This window comes from Malus domestica, chromosome 05 (genome assembly GCF_042453785.1).
Source record: "Malus domestica chromosome 05, GDT2T_hap1".
NCBI lineage: Eukaryota > Viridiplantae > Streptophyta > Magnoliopsida > Rosales > Rosaceae > Malus > Malus domestica.
The window spans coordinates 38,022,770-38,044,939 of NC_091665.1; the positions used below are offsets into that span (position 1 = coordinate 38,022,770).

General features: G+C 34.5%; 1 protein-coding gene across 2 annotated transcripts; it reads right to left on the reverse strand.

Moving 5' to 3' along the window:
• Nucleotides 1-724: 724 nt before the first annotated feature.
• LOC103428482 (protein ROOT HAIR DEFECTIVE 3 homolog 2-like) lies at nucleotides 725-15,107 on the reverse strand. Of its 2 annotated transcripts, XM_070822696.1 has the most exons (20): nucleotides 14,830-15,107; nucleotides 14,668-14,731; nucleotides 14,466-14,568; nucleotides 14,192-14,262; nucleotides 8,283-8,346; nucleotides 8,076-8,151; nucleotides 7,905-7,952; nucleotides 7,733-7,795; nucleotides 7,211-7,267; nucleotides 4,328-4,486; nucleotides 4,153-4,221; nucleotides 3,976-4,067; nucleotides 3,807-3,885; nucleotides 3,118-3,280; nucleotides 2,856-2,983; nucleotides 2,032-2,294; nucleotides 1,835-1,931; nucleotides 1,601-1,720; nucleotides 1,085-1,189; nucleotides 725-958 (listed from the first exon to the last, which is right to left on the reverse strand). In XM_070822696.1, the coding sequence occupies exons 6-20, from the start codon at nucleotides 8,121-8,123 to the stop codon at nucleotides 839-841; spliced, it is 1,611 nt and encodes a 536-aa protein (XP_070678797.1). In that variant the 5' UTR covers nucleotides 8,124-8,151; nucleotides 8,283-8,346; nucleotides 14,192-14,262; nucleotides 14,466-14,568; nucleotides 14,668-14,731; nucleotides 14,830-15,107; the 3' UTR covers nucleotides 725-838. The 2 variants fall into 2 exon arrangements, with proteins under 2 accessions (XP_070678797.1, XP_028954025.1); XM_029098192.2 differs by lacking the exons at nucleotides 7,905-7,952; nucleotides 8,076-8,151 and having other exon boundaries at nucleotides 14,830-15,094.
• Between the last annotated feature and the right edge of the window lie 7,063 nt (nucleotides 15,108-22,170).

The window sequence follows — 22,170 nt, forward strand, 5'->3', positions numbered from 1 at the left end:
ACGAACGAAAAATAAAATTGGACATTAAACTACTAATTCTAACTGATTCCAATTAATCAATCTGGTATTGATCATAAAAGTGGTGGGATCAGTGGCGGAGCCAGAAATTCATGCCAGGAGGGGCCTTTAAACTAATGAAAGAAATTATTAAAAAAAATTAGTAATATCATGGAAATTTTGAATCAAACAAGAGTGATGGAGCTTTAAAATTTGTATGAAAAAATTAGTATTGAGAGATGTCATAATAAATAGAACCTGTGTAGACATCTAACGCAACATTGATAATAACGTTATAACTAGCTCAAACTATTATTGCGATATTTTTCTTTTAATATTATTGAATCTTCCTCTCGAATATATATATCTTGTTTTATATGAACTAACAAAAAAATAATCTATTATTACGATACTTTTTTTTTAATATCATTCAATCTTCCTCTCGAATATATATACCTTGTTTTATATGAACTAACAAAAAAATAAGGGAAAATTTGAAAGAAATCCAATTTTATAGTCCATCTTTTGAAATAAGTCCAATTTTTAGTGACTTTTGACTTTTGAAATATGTCTAATTTTTAGTACAATTGGACCCATATCAAAAGACCCAAAAAATAATTGGTTTAAAAGAAATCAGAATGTTAGCAGAAGGGTAGTTATATATGGTAATTGGTAAAAAAAAAAACCATAAAGTAGCTTTCTGTCAGCAGGCGTCGACCCCGGGACCTAATGAAACCTTTAAAACCTGACATACCAACACACCACATGCATATTATTGCAAAAATTACTACATAATCAATATAAATGTATTTCCAGGATGGGCCCTGGACTACCCTAGTCTCTATGTGGCTCCGCCAATGGATGGGATTCCCATAACTGCGAGACTCACATTAACCGCAGCGGCTGCCGTACCAAGTGCTATTTTCCTCGCCATTGTCCTTTTATGGCGCTTGTGAGCTTCCTGAAAATACAAAGCAGCAAATTAAGTATTATATTAGCTTGAGTTAACTCCCCATTATCTCTATAAAAGCTTCACGGTATTTTCAACTTAAATGTAAAATAAAAGCTGATCCGTTATAAAATATACCATGGATGAAGTAGCTTCCACGATATATTTCTGAGTCATTTCTTTGAACTTGTACCACAGTCGTTGGCACTGTACCGGTGTGAATAGGGTATCCTTCAAGGAAACCTAGTTCAGAATCAATTCTCAATAAGAAACTGCCAGTTCAATTATATATATCCTATCTATATCTATACTATTGTATCTTTTAATAAAATCCTCTTTGTTGACAAAAAAACTAATGAAATACTATTACACCCATCCATGCATAATTGAAAGAAAATATTAGCTAAAAAAAAAAGTCATGGGCATTAAGTAATTTTGCACAAAAAATTTTGTTTTTTTCTTTCCCTCACCCGCATATGTAACCAGAGTTTTACTTCTTCACTTTCTCTCTCCCACTTCCTACTTTTCTTATTTTTTTTATTTTAATTTCCATTCAATTAAAAATCTATTTTAATTTCATTTTTTTTAAATTTCCATATATATATATATATATATATATATTAAACTAAGCAAAACACATTAAATTAGTAATACATTGTTCCAACTCGAGGGAAGAGAGTCTTCAATTTCTTTCGTTAAACAAGAAAAGAGTTCATCATAATTTCGTTTCTCATCCAAGTCAATGGTAGCCATAACCGCCAAAATCTTAAGAGACTGCACAAAAAAGAGAGTGAAAAAAGGTTACTAATTAAACAAAAACATAATAATGTTATGTCAATGTTAAACTTCCGTTGATTTATATTAAATTAAGTTGTTCTCAGTGATTACAGCAGAATGGGCTTCTTCTGTAGCAACTGTGATATGCTTCTTCTTTTTCCAAGCCCTAGGCTGTGAATTGCTATCGTAACAGAAGACCCTTGAAAACCTGAAAATTGTTAACCAATTAAACTCTGATAATTAAGCAACCAAAAAGATGACAAGAGTATATATATATTTATATATATACAGTGAGAAATTTGCTTTACCTATCTTTCATTTCGGTCAAAACTTTTTCAGCAACAATATTGTCTCTTGCTTTTTGCTCCACCACGTTTCTGGCAATGTTGCTTAAATATTGCCTCATTGCGTTGAATTCTTTTTCTTCCAACTCAAAACCCTGTATAGATAACCTTGATATTGCATTTTCAGTCTCAAGCTTAAGAATTCTTCTTATTGAAACCCACATGCCTTCTCCACCATCCCCAAACGCAGGGTCTACTTGACTAGTTAAAGATGCAACAAGTTGTTCCTACAGTCAACATTATACAAAGTTTCCCAAATAAGTAATTTTCTTTAATTTATAATACAACGATATGGTTTACGCTAAAGGGTGGTTGAATATTTCAACTAAGCTGCACAATACCAAGCCATAATAAATTGATATTGAACTCGTCTTCCAAGGAAGTCGAACCTGAGAATTCACACTTGCAAATGGAGAGTAAATATCATTATACCATTACCATAGCACTAGTTGCCCTCAAATAAGTAATTTAAGTAATAATACATAATCAACATATGATTTATTTAATAATTCTACATACTAAAGCACGTAAAACTGACTACATTGAGTTTAATCTCTAAAAATTGACCCTATAATTGCTCATACACTATCTAATAGTCTTTAATAGAGTTCACAATAAGTTATTTGATGCCAGTCAAACTGAAGACATGTTGGACTTCAGATGTCACACAAAACCAACAAGTTACGGAAGACGGTCTTTAATGGAGATTGACTCTATCATTGTATGGGCGACCAACACATATTAGATATTGTGTGAGGAAAGAGATTCATTTTGTGTAGAAATACTACCTTATATTTGAGCTTCAATTCTGACAACTTTGCACTACGAATAAATGATGCTGCATGTACATCTATATCGCGTTGAAGCTTTTCTACAATGGTTGAAAAACTCCAATTTCTATGTTGTAAGGAAGCATCTGAAAGGATAACTTAGCATGGTTAATTCAACTCATCTAGTTAAGTAGATGAAATGCCAACAATGATGTTGTTTTAAAGAAATTTGTATGCCTTGAGAAACAAGTAACAGAATCACAAAGGATATGATATATACCAGCACACCATTGGCGAAATTCACGCATGGAAGAAAGAATACAGGCACGAAGAGATTCATCAAATCCTTTTTCTGGGTTAAGTGACGCCGCCCTCACTTTAAACCCTTCAAATGCTTTAGAGCATAAGTGTACCAACATGGTATTGTACACAGCCTGGGCAGACTGTACAGTCCAGAGGAAAGCAAGATTATGAATAGGATTAATGGTAATAAATAAGAATAAAATAAAAGGCTCATTGACTTTGAATTATGGATCGGTTCAATGCTTCATTTTATATATCCTATCTCTTGAACAAGCATACCTTATGCGTAGAACTGCGCCTAAGAAACTGAACTTATTTTCCAAGAACATGAACTTACAAGCAAAAAATATCATACTGATGTGCCCCTATTTCCTTGAGCTGCAGTGTGCAGACCTAACTAAAACTTTGTTAACTACACTACTAGAAAACTACACGTACAGCACAAACTTACAAGCACAAATATCATACTGTGCCCCTATTTTCTAACATTAAGCACAAAGTAGTTCTATTCGTACTCTTTTCTTTTCAGGCACATGTAACCGTGTTGTATCCTTACTTATTGAGTACAAGTTTACATGGGTCCCAAAGGACCATCCTAACCTGAGAATAAGTATTTAACTGACACGAAACGATTAGCTAGAGAGGAAGATCATAAAGTAGCCATACCTGCAATGCTCTCGACTCCAACATGTGTCGTTTCGACTTCCTTACACCTTCGTCAAAGTCCACGACCTCCTTGTCATATCTATATGTGATGCACAAATAAGCAAGATATATATTTATCAAGGCATACAAATAAAGTATCATAAGTAGTAGAAACTAGAGTGGAACTTACTCAGAAAGATAGTAGTATAGAATTGAGCTGACCCTTTTACCGAAATCTTGTACAGGACCAGTTTCAGCAGCTTTTTGTAATGACAACCAGCGCTAAATAATGTTCATCCAAGCAACAACCAATAAAACTTCCCTTAAGTTAGCATCTAACAAATGGAGATAACTGATTAATACATACCTCACTTTCCATGAATTGTCCCAATGTCTTGTCGGCAGTTGCTTCACAACGCATGGTGGCAACCATAACCTAATATAAAAACATTATTTGTAGATGGTTATCTGATTATGAGAAGTCCTGACCACAAATATTGTTACGTCCAATGGGAAAATTTAATAAGAAACAAACAAAGTACCCTTTGAGAAGGAAGATCCAGGTCTTTGTTCTGTTTGATCTCTTTCCAAATCTGCTGTATCATGAGAGAAAATGCAGAGGCAGGGACAGCACGCCTTCTATAACCAGGAAGGCTTCCTGAAGAAGTAGAATTGACAAGACGCTGCTTCAGTTGAGCAACCTGCATGATACAGTCAAATGTACGTAAGTACCACGCTCCACTGTAAAGTTCTATACGAAAACCATGGTTTAACACCGCAAGGGAATTTGGTCCTTGCACACATTGATCTGATAGATACTGGGATCGCTCACTTTTCTACTCAAGGAGTTTTGTGCAGTCACAATTAATAAAGTGATTTTTAAAACTAGGTTTCGTCTTCCTCGGCGGACAACTAAAAATTGGTTCATTTGCTAGCTCAAACTTTAATTTCTTTCAATTTCTTTGACGCGGTCTTGCAAATATGTCGCCGCAGATTGTGCTTCTTGGAACATATGATGCAGATGGAGTCGGAGTGGATTAAAGATCAAGTCCACGAGCAAGAATTACTTTGCAAATTTGGACTCCCGTCCCGTTACAAAGACTGCGACATCACAAGTTCAACACACAGCTTTGCTATGTCATATGGACTTTCTCGGCATATTTTATCACCATTTTAAGTTTTTACGACGTGTTGGGTATTTTGTTATTTGTTTAATTATTTTTCTACCAAGAAAATCTAGAGCTAACAGTCATTATGTAAGGCTTATTTTTAGTTATGACACATGTTCATCAAATCTCACTTTACTACACTCGATATTGTCTCACTTTGACACCTACGCTCTTCCCCACTTAATCCCTTACACTCTATATTATCTCACTTTACTATTTGTACTTTTCCTCAATGCCCTACTTTTTACCTTGTTCCATAAAATAGATTAAGAGAATTGTTAATTGTGCTAAGTCATGGACAATTTAGTCTTTTCAACTATTTTGATGGGTTAAATCTATGCACATTGATCTAAAAACTTTGAAATTGACTTGCGAATCCTGAAATTCAACATTCTCTTCCTCTTTTTTCTCTTGATCTAAAGAAATCAAATTCTTCTTTGAGTTTAACACACCTCCTTTTACCCATAGGTTCCACTAACATGAAATGTTATATGCTACACAACCAACTTAGTTGATGGAATTAATAGGTTAATTAAAGTGGGACATAAAGGAAGAGTGCATATAGTAAAGGGTGACAATATAGAGTGTAGGGGGTAATGAGGGACATGAAGAAAGAGTGCAGGTGGTAAAATGAAACAACATTGATTGTAGGGGGTGAAGTAAGATTTGGTAAATAGTACATATGCCATAATTTAAAATAAGAAATGCTAATGAAAATGGCTCAAAACTTTGAATTCTATCCAAAAGTTATCTAATAACTTTATTCAATAATAAGGACAAAAGAAAGGAAAGGAAAAAAAAAACCCATCCAAATGCGCATGCAACGTGCTCGCCAACCCACGTTTAGTTTCAGAAATAATACCCGTGTTCAATTTTAGAAATAGTCAGTTTAAGTAATAGTGGTATCATGTTCAGTTTAAAAAATAGTCAATTTAAGAAATAATGGTAGTACCAGTGTTTTGTTTAAGAAATAATGATAGCACTGTGTTAAGTTTTTAGAAATAGTACCATGCTCAGTTTAAGAAATAGTGTAGTACCCGTGTTTAGTTTAAGAAATAGTTAGTGTTCAATTTAAGAAATAATGAGGGAGATGAGAGAGAGTGTGTGTGATGGATGCGATAAGTTTAAGCCATTTTCATTAAATAAAGTTATTAAATGGTTTTTTGTCAAAATAAATGTAATCCAAGCATTTTTCATTGAAACTCCCTTGAAAAGAAGCCTTGTACAAAACTACATATAGGCTTCCTTAGGTTTTTTTTTTTTTTTTTTAACAAATGATATGCTTAAATAGTTAGTTGTTAGGGGGATGGGAATCAAAGGGGATCGAATCTGCACCAGAGTGTATAGACATGATTGATTTCTACCACTATGCTAAAGCATCAGTCTACCTAGTTACAGTTTGTTAGCTTTCATATTTTCATTCAATAAACTTAATTTGAGGTTCTTTTTGGTGGGTTCTAGTTTACTTGTTTTTTAAGGTTATCATTTGATATCTTCTCTTTGACAAGCTAAGTCACCTTATTTACTTCTTCAACAAGGCATTTTGAAGACAGCAAGGTGCTCTCTCCCCTTTGAAGGGAGTTTAACAACAAGGTCCTAACTAAGCTTTAACTTTCCTCAAAACTTGTGGGGAAAGTTTCTTGTACAACCGACAAGGTACCTAACTAAACTTTAGCTTCCCTCAAAACTGGTAGGGAAAGTTTCTTGTACAACCAAGGACTAAAACCCTATCAAAACATACCCAACCCAAATCCCAAAAAGCGAAAGACCAAAACACCTCAACCCAAAACCCAAATCACATGAACTATGTCCTTAGTTGTTAAAGAAAGTAATCATCAAATGTTTATCGGTGATCTAATAATTTCTTAAGCCCCTATTCGTATTATTCTATTATCGGAGTACCCACCTATGACTTTGTTCGAAACTGGGAGCAGTGGGTGAGATTTTATAAGTGCAGGACATTCGTGCTCCCTTCTCCCATACCCTTTCTCTATAGTTCTAGATCTATCTAGGGTTATAACCATAACTCTTGGGACTTGGGAGTTGAATATCATGGGGCAACTCGAAATACTTTAGCTAACCCTCTTGATCTTTGCGAAACTTGTCCAATGGAGGTTCAAGGTGGTTCAAGGCACGGAAGGCTCGCAATTAACAAGAAGCATGGATCGTTTGGTTGCACTTCCGCATGAGGTATAATCGGATACCTTGACATGAGATATATAATGAATTGCTTTTGATAAAGCAAGAGAGGGGTACCTCTTCCTCAAACTTCTCCTTCAGAAACTCATAATTTGACAAACCAACTACGTGTACCTACGTATCAAAGGATGTCAAAATCAGAGACAACATATACATATAGATAGAGACGATCGATCGGGAAACACATTGACACACATTTTAACAGATTTTCTTGTAGTTCACATTCCGTAACTTTTTTCAACGCTCTGAAATGTCTATATTATAATTTATCATTCATAGATCATTTTTACAAAAAATTAGACAAATCTAAAATCATTAAGATATTTATTTTCAGTGAAGAAAATTGAAGAATATGGTTTTACAAAGAAACACTAAAATGACCATATTTTAGTTGTCATATTGTTTCAGATTTGGGTGATTTTTTATATAAATGATTTGAGGAAAAACTTAAAAGATAAACAGTTAGATTGTTGAAATACTTATGGAATGGGCCTTGAGAAATTGTGTCAAAATTGTGTGTCCCGATCTTAATCCATGATTGGGAAGATGATCAAGAATAATCAAGACAAGAGATCTAACGCTAAAAAATTCAGAGAACGGGGTCCTTTCATGGGCTTGGGGCTTCGGAACTGCATCCCATATCTGCAGAATTTGTTCACACCATTATAGTGTAAGGCATACCGAAGAAAAGGAAATAACCAACAAAATCAAATCATAGATGAAGGCAAAATTAATTACGTAGTACGAATACCTTCTTTATATCCTTCCTTAAATCAAGCTCCAGATTTTTAAACGGGGTCTAAATTAACGAATGGCCACAAACTAGAGAATTAGTTTGTAAGGAAGGACTACAACGTAATTGAACAGAATGGTCTTGTACATATATTACTAGCCAAGTAAGTTATATTATATATCTCCAGACCTGTGTCGATTTATCACGAATGATAAAAAAACAACGCAGTTTGTCCATCAGGGGTGCCGATTAATCGCAACCTCGCCTATAGTACACTCAAAAGTTACATAATATCCACCGTTAGACGACAATATACTAGAGAATTAGGGTCTCGTTTGATATTTAAGATTAAATTAGAGACAAACACGGTCATATATAATCATAGCTATTGAGTACCTGAAAAACAGTTCTTAGTAAAGGTTTGTTAGCAGCATTCTCCCGACCAAGATCATGGCACCACCTGTATAGATAATTGAATCTCCAATTGATATCTAAAATAATCTGAAATCACATGTGTGTATATGTAATTGAATCCTTATGAACTGATATGAATTTTGTTAGAAAGACCCAAGAAACCTTAGACTAAGTCTTTCAACTGATGGGTTCAGTCCCCACAGCTGTTTGAAAACTTATAGTTGTTGGCCTGTAATACTTGTCAACCATAATCTTCCTTCATACTTGTGCATTATAATGTACACATTCATATATTTATAATGTACCCAGTTTTCAAAAAAAATTCCCACTTTGTATATGTAAAATGCACCAATTTTTTTTAATGTAAAATGTACCCATTTTTAAGTGTAAAATCTATTCACTTTTTATTATCTATAATGTACCCATATTTTATAATAAAATGTACCCTTTTGTAATTTATAAGGTAACAATATTTAAAAATAAAAATACTTTTTTTTTTCACTCAATTAAAATTTGAAGAAAAAATTAAAACTCCCTATGCGGTATTAATCTTTGCACATTTTAAAGAGGAACTGTTAATTTTCGTTATAAATTTCTTAATTAATACTGAAATTTAATATTTTGTCCTTCAATCAAATTAAGTATTCAAATTAATGAAGTTTCAGTTTAAAAATTTTGGTCAATCACGGACCAGAAGCAAAGTTTTCCGAAATAATTTAAAGATATATTATGTATATTATTGAAGTTTTGGTTTCAACTTTGTTGTTTTCATTCTTATTTTTCTGCTGCAATAGCAGCATTGTTTATATACATACATCTTACATACGCGCATGCAATAAAGAAAAGCAATACAGGTGTTGTGCTTGCTGTCATGATGCAGCAACTAGGGAAAAAATAAACAGCAAACCATAGCAACAAAACCATGTGATAGTCTATCTGTCAAGGAATATACATCATTCCTTTTCACGAGCAATATTCCCTCTCTCCATACTGTCAATATCTTATTCCCTCTCTCCCATACTGTCCTAGCTGTCAATACTCCCCCTCAAGCTGGATCAAGGGCGTTGATTGATCCAAGCTTGAACAATAACCGTTGAAACTGTGTAAAATCAAGAGCTTTCGTGAAAATGTCCGCAAGTTGATCATGACTTCTAGTGTACACAGTTTCGATGATGTTGGATTGAACTTGATTGCGGATGTAGTGGCAGTCAACTTCAATGTGTTTAGTCCGTTCATGGAATACAGGATTGGATGCAATATGCATGGCAGCCTGGTTGTCACAGAATAAGGACATGGGTTCCTTGCTGGTGAAGCCAAGATCAAGAAGTAGACTCTTCAACCAGATGAGTTCAGAAGCTGTTGCTGCCATGGCCCGATATTCAGCTTCAGCACTGGACCGTGCAACCACTGTTTGTTTTTTACTTTTCTAGGTGACAAGATTTCCACCTACAAAGGTACAAAAACCTGTGGTGGATTTTCGATCAAGGGAATTACCAGCCCAGTCCGCATCGGTATAGGCCAGAATGTGGTTAGACTCATTTTTCTGCATGAGTATGCCTCTGCCGATCGAGCCCTTGAGATATCGAAGAATTCTCTTGACAATTTCCCAATGTACCAATGTAGGAGAATGCATAAACTGACTGATAAGGCTTACGGAGTAAGCAATATCAGGCCTTGTGATAGTTAGGTAAATGAGTTTCCCAACCATGCGTTGATACACATTAGGATTTGAAAGAAGGGTACCTGGAGCATCCAGTTGAAGTTTGCTAGCAAGAGGGGTGCGGGCAGGTTTGCAGTTGACCATATGTGCTTCATCAAGAAGGTCAAGGACATACTTCCTTTGATTTAAGAATAAACCCTTAGAGGAGGTAGCCATCTCAATTCCCAGAAAATATTTCAAGGATCCCAAATCTTTAATGGCAAACTGTTGGTGAAGTGACCCTTTAAGAGCCTCGAGTTCATCCATGTTGTCCCCCGTGATGATAAGGTCGTCAACATATATAAGAACTACAAGCTTCCCTTGGACACCATTTCGAACAAAGAGAGAGGAGTCAGCATGACTCCTTTTGAACCCTGCCACTTCAAGAACGGAGCTCAGTTTGGCATACCAAGCTTGAGGAGACTGTTTAAGTCCATATATAGCTTTATGAAGCTTGCAGACTTTGGAAGGTTCTTTTTCTTGAGGGTGTCCTGGAGGTAGCTTCATGTACACCTCTTCTTGGAGCTCACCGTGAAGAAATGCGTTTTTAACATCCATTTGAAACAAGGGCCAGTCGTGGTTGACTGCTACTGATAACAACACCCTCACAGTGTTCATTTTGGCAACGGGAGCAAAGGTCTCCTTGTAGTCAATGTCGTAAGTTTGAGTGAAACCCCGTGCAACTAATCGGGCCTTGTGTCTTTCAATGGTACCATTAGAATTGAATTTAGTCTTGTAAATCCATCTACTCCCTACGGTTTTCTTCCCTTTGGGAAGATCTACTATACTCCAAGTTTGATTTTCATTCAGTGCTTTAAGCTCATCATGCATGGCATCTCTCCACACAGGCATACATACTGCTTCTTGAAAGTTTTTAGGCTCAACATTGTTTGCCAACTGACTTAGGAAAGATGCATGAGATGCTGACAGTTTGTGATAAGTAAGGACTTCAGAAATGGGATGCCTTGCACTGTAAGTAATGTACTCTTGTAGCCGTCGAGGAGGGTTGCGATCGCGAGTTGGATTTCGTTTTGGTGCTGCTACAATTGGTTGTGTGGCAACAACTGATGCTGGGGCACGAGGTATGTCTTCACTGACCATCTCATCAACTGGAGGATCACTTATAGGGTGATATGGGGGGGTGTCTGTATGGATTTCAGCAAGAGTTGGTAATGGAAACATATCCATTAGACTCTCCCCCTGAGAACTATTTGGGGAGTGATTGTTGAAGAAAGGAACGTGTTCATCAAACCGTACATCCCTAGAGACAACCAGCTTCCCAGTGTGTGGGTTATAACATTTGTATCCTTTTTGAGAACTTGAGTACCCCATAAACACACACTTGATAGCTCGAGGTTCGAGTTTATCACGATGGTTTGCTTGAACGTGAACATAACAAGTGCACCCAAAAATCCTGAAATGAGTTAAATCAGACGTTCTTCCCTTCATAACTTCAAAAGGTGATTTGGAATTTAGGACACGAGTGGGAAGTCTGTTAATGATATAGGCTGCAGTAAGGAGTGCTTGGGACCAGAATCTCTTGGGAACTTGCATCTGAAACATAAGAGACCTAGTTTTCTCTAATAAATCCCTATTCTTGCGTTCGGCTACACCATTTTGTTGTGGTGTACCCACACAACTAGTTTGATGCAAGATACCATGACTGCTCAAGTAGTTTGACAGATTATTGGAGGTATACTCGGTGCCATTATCTGATCGTAAGGTACATATTTTTTAGGAGAAGTGGTTGGTTATTAGCTTATGAAAGTCTTGAAACGCTGTAGAAAATTCACTTTTAGACTTTAAGAGATATAACCAAGTAACCCTAGAGTAGTCATCTATGAATGTAACAAAATACTTGTACCCATCAAATGACTCAACACGGGAAGGTCCCCAAATATCTGAGTGTACAACTTCAAAGGGTTTACTAGTTCTAGATTTAGAGGGTACAAAAGGTAGCCTAGTGGCTTTTGACATTTGACAGATCTCACACTCATGTGTGTTGGTACAATAATTTGGAAATAACTTAGACATTACTGGTTCGGAGGGATGAGCTAGGCGTTGGTGCCAAAGTTGATGCTTCTGGACATGGCTTAGGTTGGCAATGGGTTCCTTAACTTGATTGAACTCCTTTGAGAGGTAGTACAGACCATTTAAGAAAAAACCCTCACCAATCTTCTTTTGAGTGACTCGATCCTGAAATACAACTGTGTGAGGAGAAAAAATAGCAAGACAGTTCAAAGTATGTGTGATTTTTCCTATGGACAGAAGCTGAAATGGAAATGAGGGTACATATAGTGCCGTAGACTCTACATCACTCCCCATCAATTTAATTTTTCCTTTTCCTAGGACTGGTTCCCCTTTCCCATTTGCTACAGACACATGAGTAGGATTAGGTAATTTTTGAAACTCATGTAGACAAGCTTGTTTGTTGGTTATATGGTCAGTGGCACCTGAGTCTATAATCCAAAAATCGTGTGTGAGGTATACATTGAGAGCCGTGGAAAGTGCACAAATGATACCTGGGATATTGCCGGATGTAGTGGTGTTTGAATTTGCCAAAAAACCAGCAAATTTTCCAAGCATTTATGTGGGATTTTCCGTGGTGACATTGTTACCTTCAGCGATATCACTCTTCTTTTGGAGAAAGGCGGCAAACTCATGGATCAGGGAGATAGGATTTGAGGTGAAGTTTGACATCTCATTAGATTGACAACTCAGAGATTGGAAAGCTTTAGGCGCAAACCCTTTCCCATCCCTGATCATTTTTCCTTCCTTGTTAAACTTAGGTTTTAACTCAGGATGTAAAATCCAGCATTTTTCCCGTACGTGTCCCTTGGTGTTGCAGTATGTGCATTTCCAGTCAGCTTTTCTTCCATTAAAAGGCCTTTCACTAGTGGAGTTGTGGTTACTAGTGAAAACTCTAGCTTCTGAGCTAGACCGGGGCTCAACATGCATTACTTTCCTTCGAGTTTCTTCTCTTTGGATTGCATGACACACGTTGACGAAAGATGGTAGCTCAGGAGTCATTAGTAAATGGCTACGCAAGTCTTCATACTCAACTCCCAAACTTGCCAATAGTTGGAACACTTTATCTTCATCAGCCCTTTTCAAGAGTACAGCGGATTCAGTGGTGTGTGGACGGTATAGATCAAGTTCATTCCACATAGATTTCATGCTTCCAAGATGCTGAATGAAAGTTTGATTACCTTGCTTAAGCCCAGCGAGGCTTTTCTTCAGTTCAAACACACGAGCAGCATTGTGTTGACTGTCATACATTTCCTTGATCGATTCCCATAAGATGTGTGAAGAATCTGAGTAGCTGAAGATCTCAGACAACTTGGGCTCCATCGAGTTAAGTATCCAGGACATAACAAGCTGGTCATTTGATTGCCATGCATCAAAGGTAGCTGAGGAAGTCTCTGGAGGCTTGATGGTTCCATTTACGTACCCTAGTTTCGATCTTCCTCCTAGGGCAAGAGATATAGCTCGTGACCACGACAAGTAGTTGAACTCATTCAACAACACAGAGCACAGTCGTAGGTTGCTCTCTCCGTGTATCATGTTGGCTGGTGTTAAGGTTGAGGAACTTGTAGCCTCATGACTAGATGAGGTATCTTCTGCCATCACAACAAATGATGAACAGAGGAAGAAGAACAGGCTAGAAAGATAATCAACAGAGGCAGGACCCTATGGTTCCTGCTCTGATACCATATTGAAGTTTTGGTTTCAACTTTGTTGTTTTCATTCTTATTTTTCTGCTGCAATAGCAGCATTGTTTATATACATACATCTTACATACGCGCATGCAATAATGAAAAGCAATACAGGTGTTGTGCTTGCTGTCATGATGCAGCAACTAGGGAAAAAATAAACAACAAACCATAGCAACAAAACCATGTGATAGTCTATCTGTCAAGGAATATACATCATTCCTTTTCACGAGCAATATTCCCTCTCTCCATACTGTCAATATCTTATTCCCTCTCTCCCATACTGTCCTAGCTGTCAATATATATGTATAACGTATGGTTTACTAGTAACTAATAGCTGTTGTGTATGAACTATCCACACATGCCCACTACCCAATTGAAATATCCATACATCAAACGTATGGTTTACGAGTAACTAAAGTCAGTAAAATGGTCCAATAGCCAAGGCGCAAATAATCCCAGAAAACTAAAGAACTTACATATTTATCATCACAATGTCGGATATTGCCATAGCAAATAGAGCGCTTTTTTTCTCGAATGCAGTATCATCCTGGAAATGCCCAAAATTGCAGAGGAAATTGAGTAAATCCAAGGATGTTCAACAATATTTCACAAATAGTAGCTCCTAAGGTTTGTTTCTGTATCAAATTCCATAAATTTTCTTTACTGAGTAAGTTATCTAGTGACGAAAACTAATCTCATAGCTAACACACACTCTTAACACATAACAAATTACTCTCAACACAAGATTACCTGGCCTCTCTCACTTCCATCAGTACCCTCAATATCCAAGGCGAGGGTGCAAGGCTCAACGCCAACACACTTGGCAATCCAAATGCCCTTCGTTGTTTGGCTCCTGAAACGTATATATATACACACACAAATACCGACTTGTGCCGAAAACAAATAAGCGTACGTGCTAAATGGTGCAAATTCATAAGTCACAATTACAAACCTCCTATCTGGATTCATCTCCTGAAACTTAGTGTCGAACAGATGGTTCATCAAAGTGCTCTTTCCTGTGATTTCATGTAGGCAACCAAATTTCAGAAAACTATATATATAGAGCGCAACCAATCAAACTGAATATTGAAGGTAAAGATCACTTATTCATTACCTCCACTCTGAGGACCTATGATGGAAACAACAACATATTCTCTACACTTGGGAAACTTCACTCTCTCTACGAAGGTGTCGAGCCCATAAGAATTAAACTCGCAGTTTCCATAGATGAGTTGTGTGCCGCAGCTATCTTCCCTCTCCATTCTCTCAATCACTCTGCCCTCCCTAGCCTTCTAAACAGAGAAACTAAAGCAAATGCATGTGTGCGTGTCTTTGTGCAGTAGGGAAGTAGTGAGAAAATAATGGGAGACACTCAGAGAGAGAACTGTGTACACTATTTACATGCATGTGTGTGTGTATATATAGGACTTGGATTGTCTGCCCTCTCATCCCCTCCTATTTTTGTGGTCATGGTTAAGCCACATCAACATTTTATATTCTCATTACTTTTTACTTTTTGTCTTATTTTGTTTATATTCAATTTTAAATAAAAAATTTATAATGATTTATGATTGTACAATGTACGATGAACGGACGTGATTAAAAGATCCCCGGAATCCTCACAAAGTGAATCCGAAGAGGATCCTCATTCCACTCCAAAAATGTTAGATGTCCTGATGACCACTCATAAGATCTTATTTTACATTTTTTACAAATATCTTTTTCTTTCTTATTAAGTAATTATAAAAAATTTAGAGTGCAAAATGATATTTTTAAAGTGCTAATATAATTTTATATTATTTTAAAATTAATAGTCAATTTTTTCTTCTTTAACAAAAACATGGAAAGGTACATTGAAATAAGTAATTATCAGTAGCGTACTACATAATTCTCTCATCTATATAGCCAAATGTTACTAAATTTCTTACATCTTAATTGGGACTGAGATAATTTTGTATGTATGTAAACAACTTGCTTTCTCTCGGTCCATATATTTGCTACTAACGTTTTAATTGGGACGACTAAAGTACTTTTGGATGTATATAAACTTGCTTTCTCTTAGTCCATATATTTGCCAGTAACATCTTAATTGGGACATATACTTTTGTTTGTAGGTAAACAACTCGATTTCTCTCAGTTAATATATTTACTAGTAATGTCTTAATTGGGATTGACATACTTTTGTATGTATGTAGACAACTTGCTTTCTCTCAGCCTATATATTTGCCAGTAACATCTTAATTAGGACGACTGAGGTAATTTTGACTTGTTTTCTCTCGGTCTATATATTTGCTAGTAACGTCTTAATCGGGACGACTGAGATAGTTTTGTATGTATGTAAATGACTTGCTTTCTCTCGGTCTATTGGCCAGCACAACGTCTTAATTGGGACTTTAATATTTTGTATGTATGTAAGCAACTTAGCTTCTCGGTCTATATATTTGCTAGCATCTAGGAAAATTCGTAGATTGCTAGCATCTAGAAAAATTCATAGTTGCGTACCAGTCAACGAATTAAGATCCAACTTTTGAGTCTTGACTAATAGTATCAATTAAAATGTTCTGACAGACAAATTCATCTTGCATAATTTTTCATTTTTAAAAAAATTATATAGAAATGTATACGGCTATAAATTTTTATCTAATTATTTGTTATTTTTGGATTAATTTGCAATTTTAGGTTTATATGTTACTGATTTTGTTTTTAGAAAACTTCATTTTAATCCTTAAAAAAGATGAGTTTTAGACTATAACCTTGTGTACGATTAAAATCCAATTTTTATTTATCTTTTTTTATATTTTAATGTATTAATTACATTTAAATTTAATTTTTATTTCATTCATCATAATATATTTTAATGACTACAATTAAGCGACTAATTTTTTTATAATATATATTCCGATAACAATTTTGTATGTTCTTTATTTAGGTACATTGATACATTTGAATATGTCGGTATATCATCGGTACAAACATATAGGTACATTGATTCAATATAATGCACTTCGTTACGTACATTTAGGTACACACATTTGAGTATTGCCTTTTAGGTACATTAATTCAATATATTATATTTCAGTACATACATTTAGGTACATATATTTTAGTACATACATTTCGATATTGACATTTATGTACATACATTTTGGTACATACATTTCGGTATTGACATTTAGGTACTTACATTTTTGGTACATATATTTCGGTATTGACATTTAGGTATATTAATTCAATATAATACATTTCGGTACATACATTTAGGTTCATTATAATATATTTAGGTACAATCATGTAGGTACAAATATTTCCGTTCAAAAAAGTCAATTTTATATATTTCGGCACAGTCATTTCTGTAGACTTATGTATTTATATATTTTTGTATCACAAATTTCTTTTAATATTTTCTCATTTACGTTCTTTTATAATTAAAAAAAACTAAATATGTGTATATTAATAAAATTAAAATTTAATGTGGAGAGATTAAATAAAAATACACATTAAATAACAAAAATTAAATGTAAATTTTGATAAAAGTACCTCACTATCTCATAATTTTACCTTTATCCCATTGTTCCACGTGGTTCTCCATGCAAACCCATTCAAACATGGAACCCATGCAACTGACCAGATACCAAGCTGCACGACAAGACCTCCCATAACTCTTACTGCCGTATTAATTGTAAAGGGTTGGCAAGCAGCCAGCTGTGCAATTTGGCATTATGCGAAGAAGTAGTTGATTTTTACCTACATCCACATCCCTATATGAATGAGAACATTCAAAAACGCAACTGCAAGTTGCGTAGAGCTGGGGTAAGCGTATAATACAAGTCGCATTGTTGAAATTTTTTCTTTTAAGTTTTCAATTGTATTATTACATTTAGATACATAATTGCATTTTCACTCGTGCATGTACTTTTGGAATCTCATTCATCGTTTGCAGTTTTGGTTAGCTAGTTTGTAAATACTGAGCACTAAATTGCTAATTCTATGCCTTGAAGTAACGAACCCTAACTGAATTATAAGTTCTAAATTATATGGCTATAAATCTGTAATAATAAGTTATAATAACACTTAACAAAATCCCAAAAGGCAATGTTGCCATTGCTTGAAGGAGTGAAAAAAAAAAAAGAACAAAACTTTGGATCGCCTAAGGAATGGAGTTCGGACTAGGGTTGGGTGGGGACATGTGACGAGGAAAAAGAGGTCGGGGGGTGGGGGGGGGGGAGTGGGGAGGGAGAGAAAAGTTAGGTAAAGACGTGTGAAGAGGATCGTGGAAGAGGAAAGAGGAACAACCTATCTTGATAATGTAATAGAAAGTCACAATATAAACACAATCTTACAGTAATAATTTCATTGTGTAAACTTAGATTGTATAGTGTAACTTTACATTTGTTGTAATATCAGACATTGAATATTAACGTTGGAAATTTGGTCTCAGAAAGAGAGAGACGCTTTCAGCTTTCCACTTCCGAAGCGTATCTATTTATCCCGATTCCGTGGCTCCTTGCCCTCCGACACCACCCTGGCGTTAGCTAGGCGTCACTTGGGCTGGTCCCAATGTCTGTCAATTTTAGGCCGACCTGTGGACTGGCTTGGACTGAGTGCCAGTCGATTCCACAGGCTGGAGTGGATTGGCTGAGTCTCAACCTGTTTTTTCCACTGGGTGCCGGCCTATCCCACCCCCAGTGGAAATGCTCTAAGAATATGAATGTAAACAAAAAGCATCTGCAATGCTAATATTTCATCAATAAAAATGAATTATAGTATCTACTTTGACTAACGATAAAATTGAATATCACAAAAATATATTAAATTGAAATATAACTAAATAAGAAAAAGTATATGAAAATACACATATATATTATATTATGTATGAATTAACTAACTGTAACAACGATGACACTAATTTTTAGGCCTTTGACAAAGTAAGATAACACGAACACATGTCTAGTACTATAATCTCGTAAGGTGTATATTCATGTATATAATAAATAATATATATATATAAGTAATGTATGTAGATTTCACTTGTACCTACTTAAGGCAAAAGAAATAATATACATATATACACAGTAGTACTGTTAAGTTTCATAAACAATATAATAAGTTTCATAAACATTGTAGTATCATTAAGTTTCATAAATGGTGTGATACCGTTAAGTTTCATAAATAGTGTAGTAAGTTTCATAAACAGTTTTTCTGATGACGCACTGGTCATTACGTCAATTTTTTTTAAAATTTTTAATATTAAAATTATGTCTTTTTCATTAAAATTTAAGTCTTTTTCATTAGGCTAGTTAAACGAGCCCCAGAAAATATAAATTTAATTAGAGCTTTGCATAGTCTTGAAAATCATGTAGTATATTACACAGGAAAATTAGAAAAAAAAAATGAAATCAAAATATAAAATATAGCACTTAAATCCTACTACAAAGTTTTTTTCGTGTTCAGCAAAATATGAATGGTTGTGCATGTATGTTTCTTTCCTTTCTTCATAAGAATATGAATGTAAACAAAAAGCATCCACAATGCTAATATTTCATCAATAAAAATGAATTATAGTATCTACTTTGACTAACGACAAAATTGAATATCACAAAAATATATTAAATTGTCTGTAAGTTTGTTTTCCTTTTCTTTTCTTCTACCTTGACGAGCAGTAGCCTCAAATTTAGATCGTGGGTGGATTTTCTCAATTAAGATGCAGTTGGGGATCAAGATTATTTTACCTATGTTTCTGAAATTGATTTTTTTTTTCTTTTTCTTTTCGTTCCATTATAGTTGGAGAAGATTGGCTTTTCTTTTCCTCGTGTCCTTATGAAGCAAGGAAAGAAACTAGGAAGAAGACTGCAACGGCAGAGAGAAGGAAAAATAGAAGAAAGGAGAGGAAAAAAATATGAACGGTTAGATTAATCTCATGGTGTATATTATTAGTAAAAAAGATAATTATGAAAATTTTAAAATAGAAGAATGATAAGATATTATATTTTAAAAACTTACTATGTGTCGTGTTTAACTGGATTCTAGTGTCACTTAACAAAATCCAATGGCAACTGAACTCCACACAACTTTTATCTCACAACGAAGAGGATGTACGTTTGGTTCACCCTAGTTTTTATTAACATCTCACTAAAAAGATTTAGTTTTAACTTTTTCTAAAGAACACCACTTTTATTACCAAATTACCCATAAACATCACATTCGGTTCACCCCAATGAAAAGATGCTTTGTTTTTAAAGCTCAAGACAAATTAAATAATACGTCCATCATTTTTTAAAATAATAAAATATGTATGAAAATATTATTAAGTCAAAATTGAAACTAAAAACTGCAGGTCACGGGTTCGAAACTCATTGATGGTGTGGAAGCCAGACTTGTGGTCAGGAAGAGGTTGAAATGTATCTGTGAATCCTCCCAACGCCCGAAAGGGATGAATAACCATGACTTGACACCAGTAGTCCCTCTTTAAAAAAAAAACGAAACTTGAAAAATGATTATATAGGGTACTCAGTATTCTAGTGAGTAAAAAGTATTATCCTAAATTTTTTGCCAACTGAGAAAATGGTGGACTTTCATGGAGTAAATTAACAAGTTTGACCTCTTTCTTGGTGAGTATTTGCTGCTTTGCCATTTGTTGCAGGGTCTATGGAAGTAGTATGCTAGAGATTTTCCCATGTATCATAAACGCATTTCGATACATCAAGTGTAATAATACAATTGATTGTAAATTTAAAAAAAAAAAATTCAACTAATTATATTATAATACTTGATGTACTGAGCTATATTTTCAGCATACTGAAAAATTTCTTATGGTAGGCATACGTTGTCTCTTTCCCTGCATTGCACACCATTGTACACCTCACGGGTCCATGTGTCAATGGATGCATGGTGTAAATAATGTCTCGCTCGTTGGTTAACTTTTCTCCTCTACAAGTTTACGGACATCACCATCTTCCAATATCAAACCCGAGAACGATGATGCTCACAGTTTGATGAAATATAGATTATGAGTTTGGATATTGGCTTTGCAATTTTTTCCATTAATCTAGTTATTCGTTCAGTCTACAATTCGGTTAGACTTGCCAAGATTCTTTGCATAATTTTTTTAAATTACATAAAACTACCTCAACTATTGGGTCATTAACAGTTTCATACCTCGTCTTTGAAAAGTTTCAATGTCATACCTTATCTTTGAATTTGTTGCAATGTCATATCTTCCGTCAGTTGTCTGTCAATTCCTCTGTTAAATGCTGACGTGGTTTGAGACAGGGCCTACTTTCTATTAAAAAAATTAATAAAATATTATTAAAAACAAACAAAAAAATCATTTAATATTTTTAAATATTAAAATATTAATTAATTAAAAAGTTAAAAATAATTAAAAAATATTAAAAATATTTTAATAGTTAAAAATATTAAAAATATTAATTAATATTTTAATATTTAAAAATATTAAATGATTTTTTTTTAGTTTTTAATAGAAAGTGGGCTCGTCTCAAGCCACGTCAACATTTAACAAAGGAATTGACAGACAATTGATGGAAGGTATGACATTGCAACAAATTCGAAGATAAGGTATGATATTGAAACTTTTTAAAGACGAGATATAAAACTGTTAATGACCCCAATAGTTGAGGTAGTTTTATGTAATTAACCATTTTTTAATTTAATTGGATCCCTCAGTAAAAAGAAGGCTTCGAACTTAAAAAGTTTTGTGAGTTTTTGAACATTGAAGATAATAAAGTCCATGGTTTTGTACTAGTTGCTTGTTTAGTCTTTTTGAATGAATGGAAACTGTTGGCTGTGAGATCTAAGGTTCTAGGTCTAACAGTTAAAAACACCAGGAAATGTGTCGGATTCAACTTTAAAATTCGGAGATTTTGGACCTTGAAGCTTTTCTTAGGGAATAAAATAAATATCAGAATCCTTCTTTTCCTATTTAAACACTAATTGTTTTATTGTGATTTTGTATGTTTTCTTCGACGCCTGCTATTCTTAAATTAAGATAGTGTTTATTTTTAGGAAGTGAAGATGAATTTTAGAGACAGAAAAACAAAATCAGTAACATATAAACCTAAAATTGCAAATTAATCCAAAAATAAAAAATAATTAGATAAAAAGTTATAGCCATATACATTTCTATATAATTTTTTAAAAAAGTAAAAAATTATGTAATATGAATTTGTCTGTCAGAACATTATAATTGATACTATTAGTCAAGACTCAAAAGTTGGATCTTAATTCGTTGGCTGATATGCAACTATGAATTTTTTCAGTGCTAGCAATCTACGAAGACCGAGAGAAAGCAAAGTCTTTTACATACATACAAAATATTAAAGTCCCAATTAAGACATTATGCTGGCAAATATATAGATAGAGAGAAAGCAAGTTGTTTACATACATACAAAATTATCTCAGTTGTTCCGATTAAGACGTTACTAGCAAATATATAGAC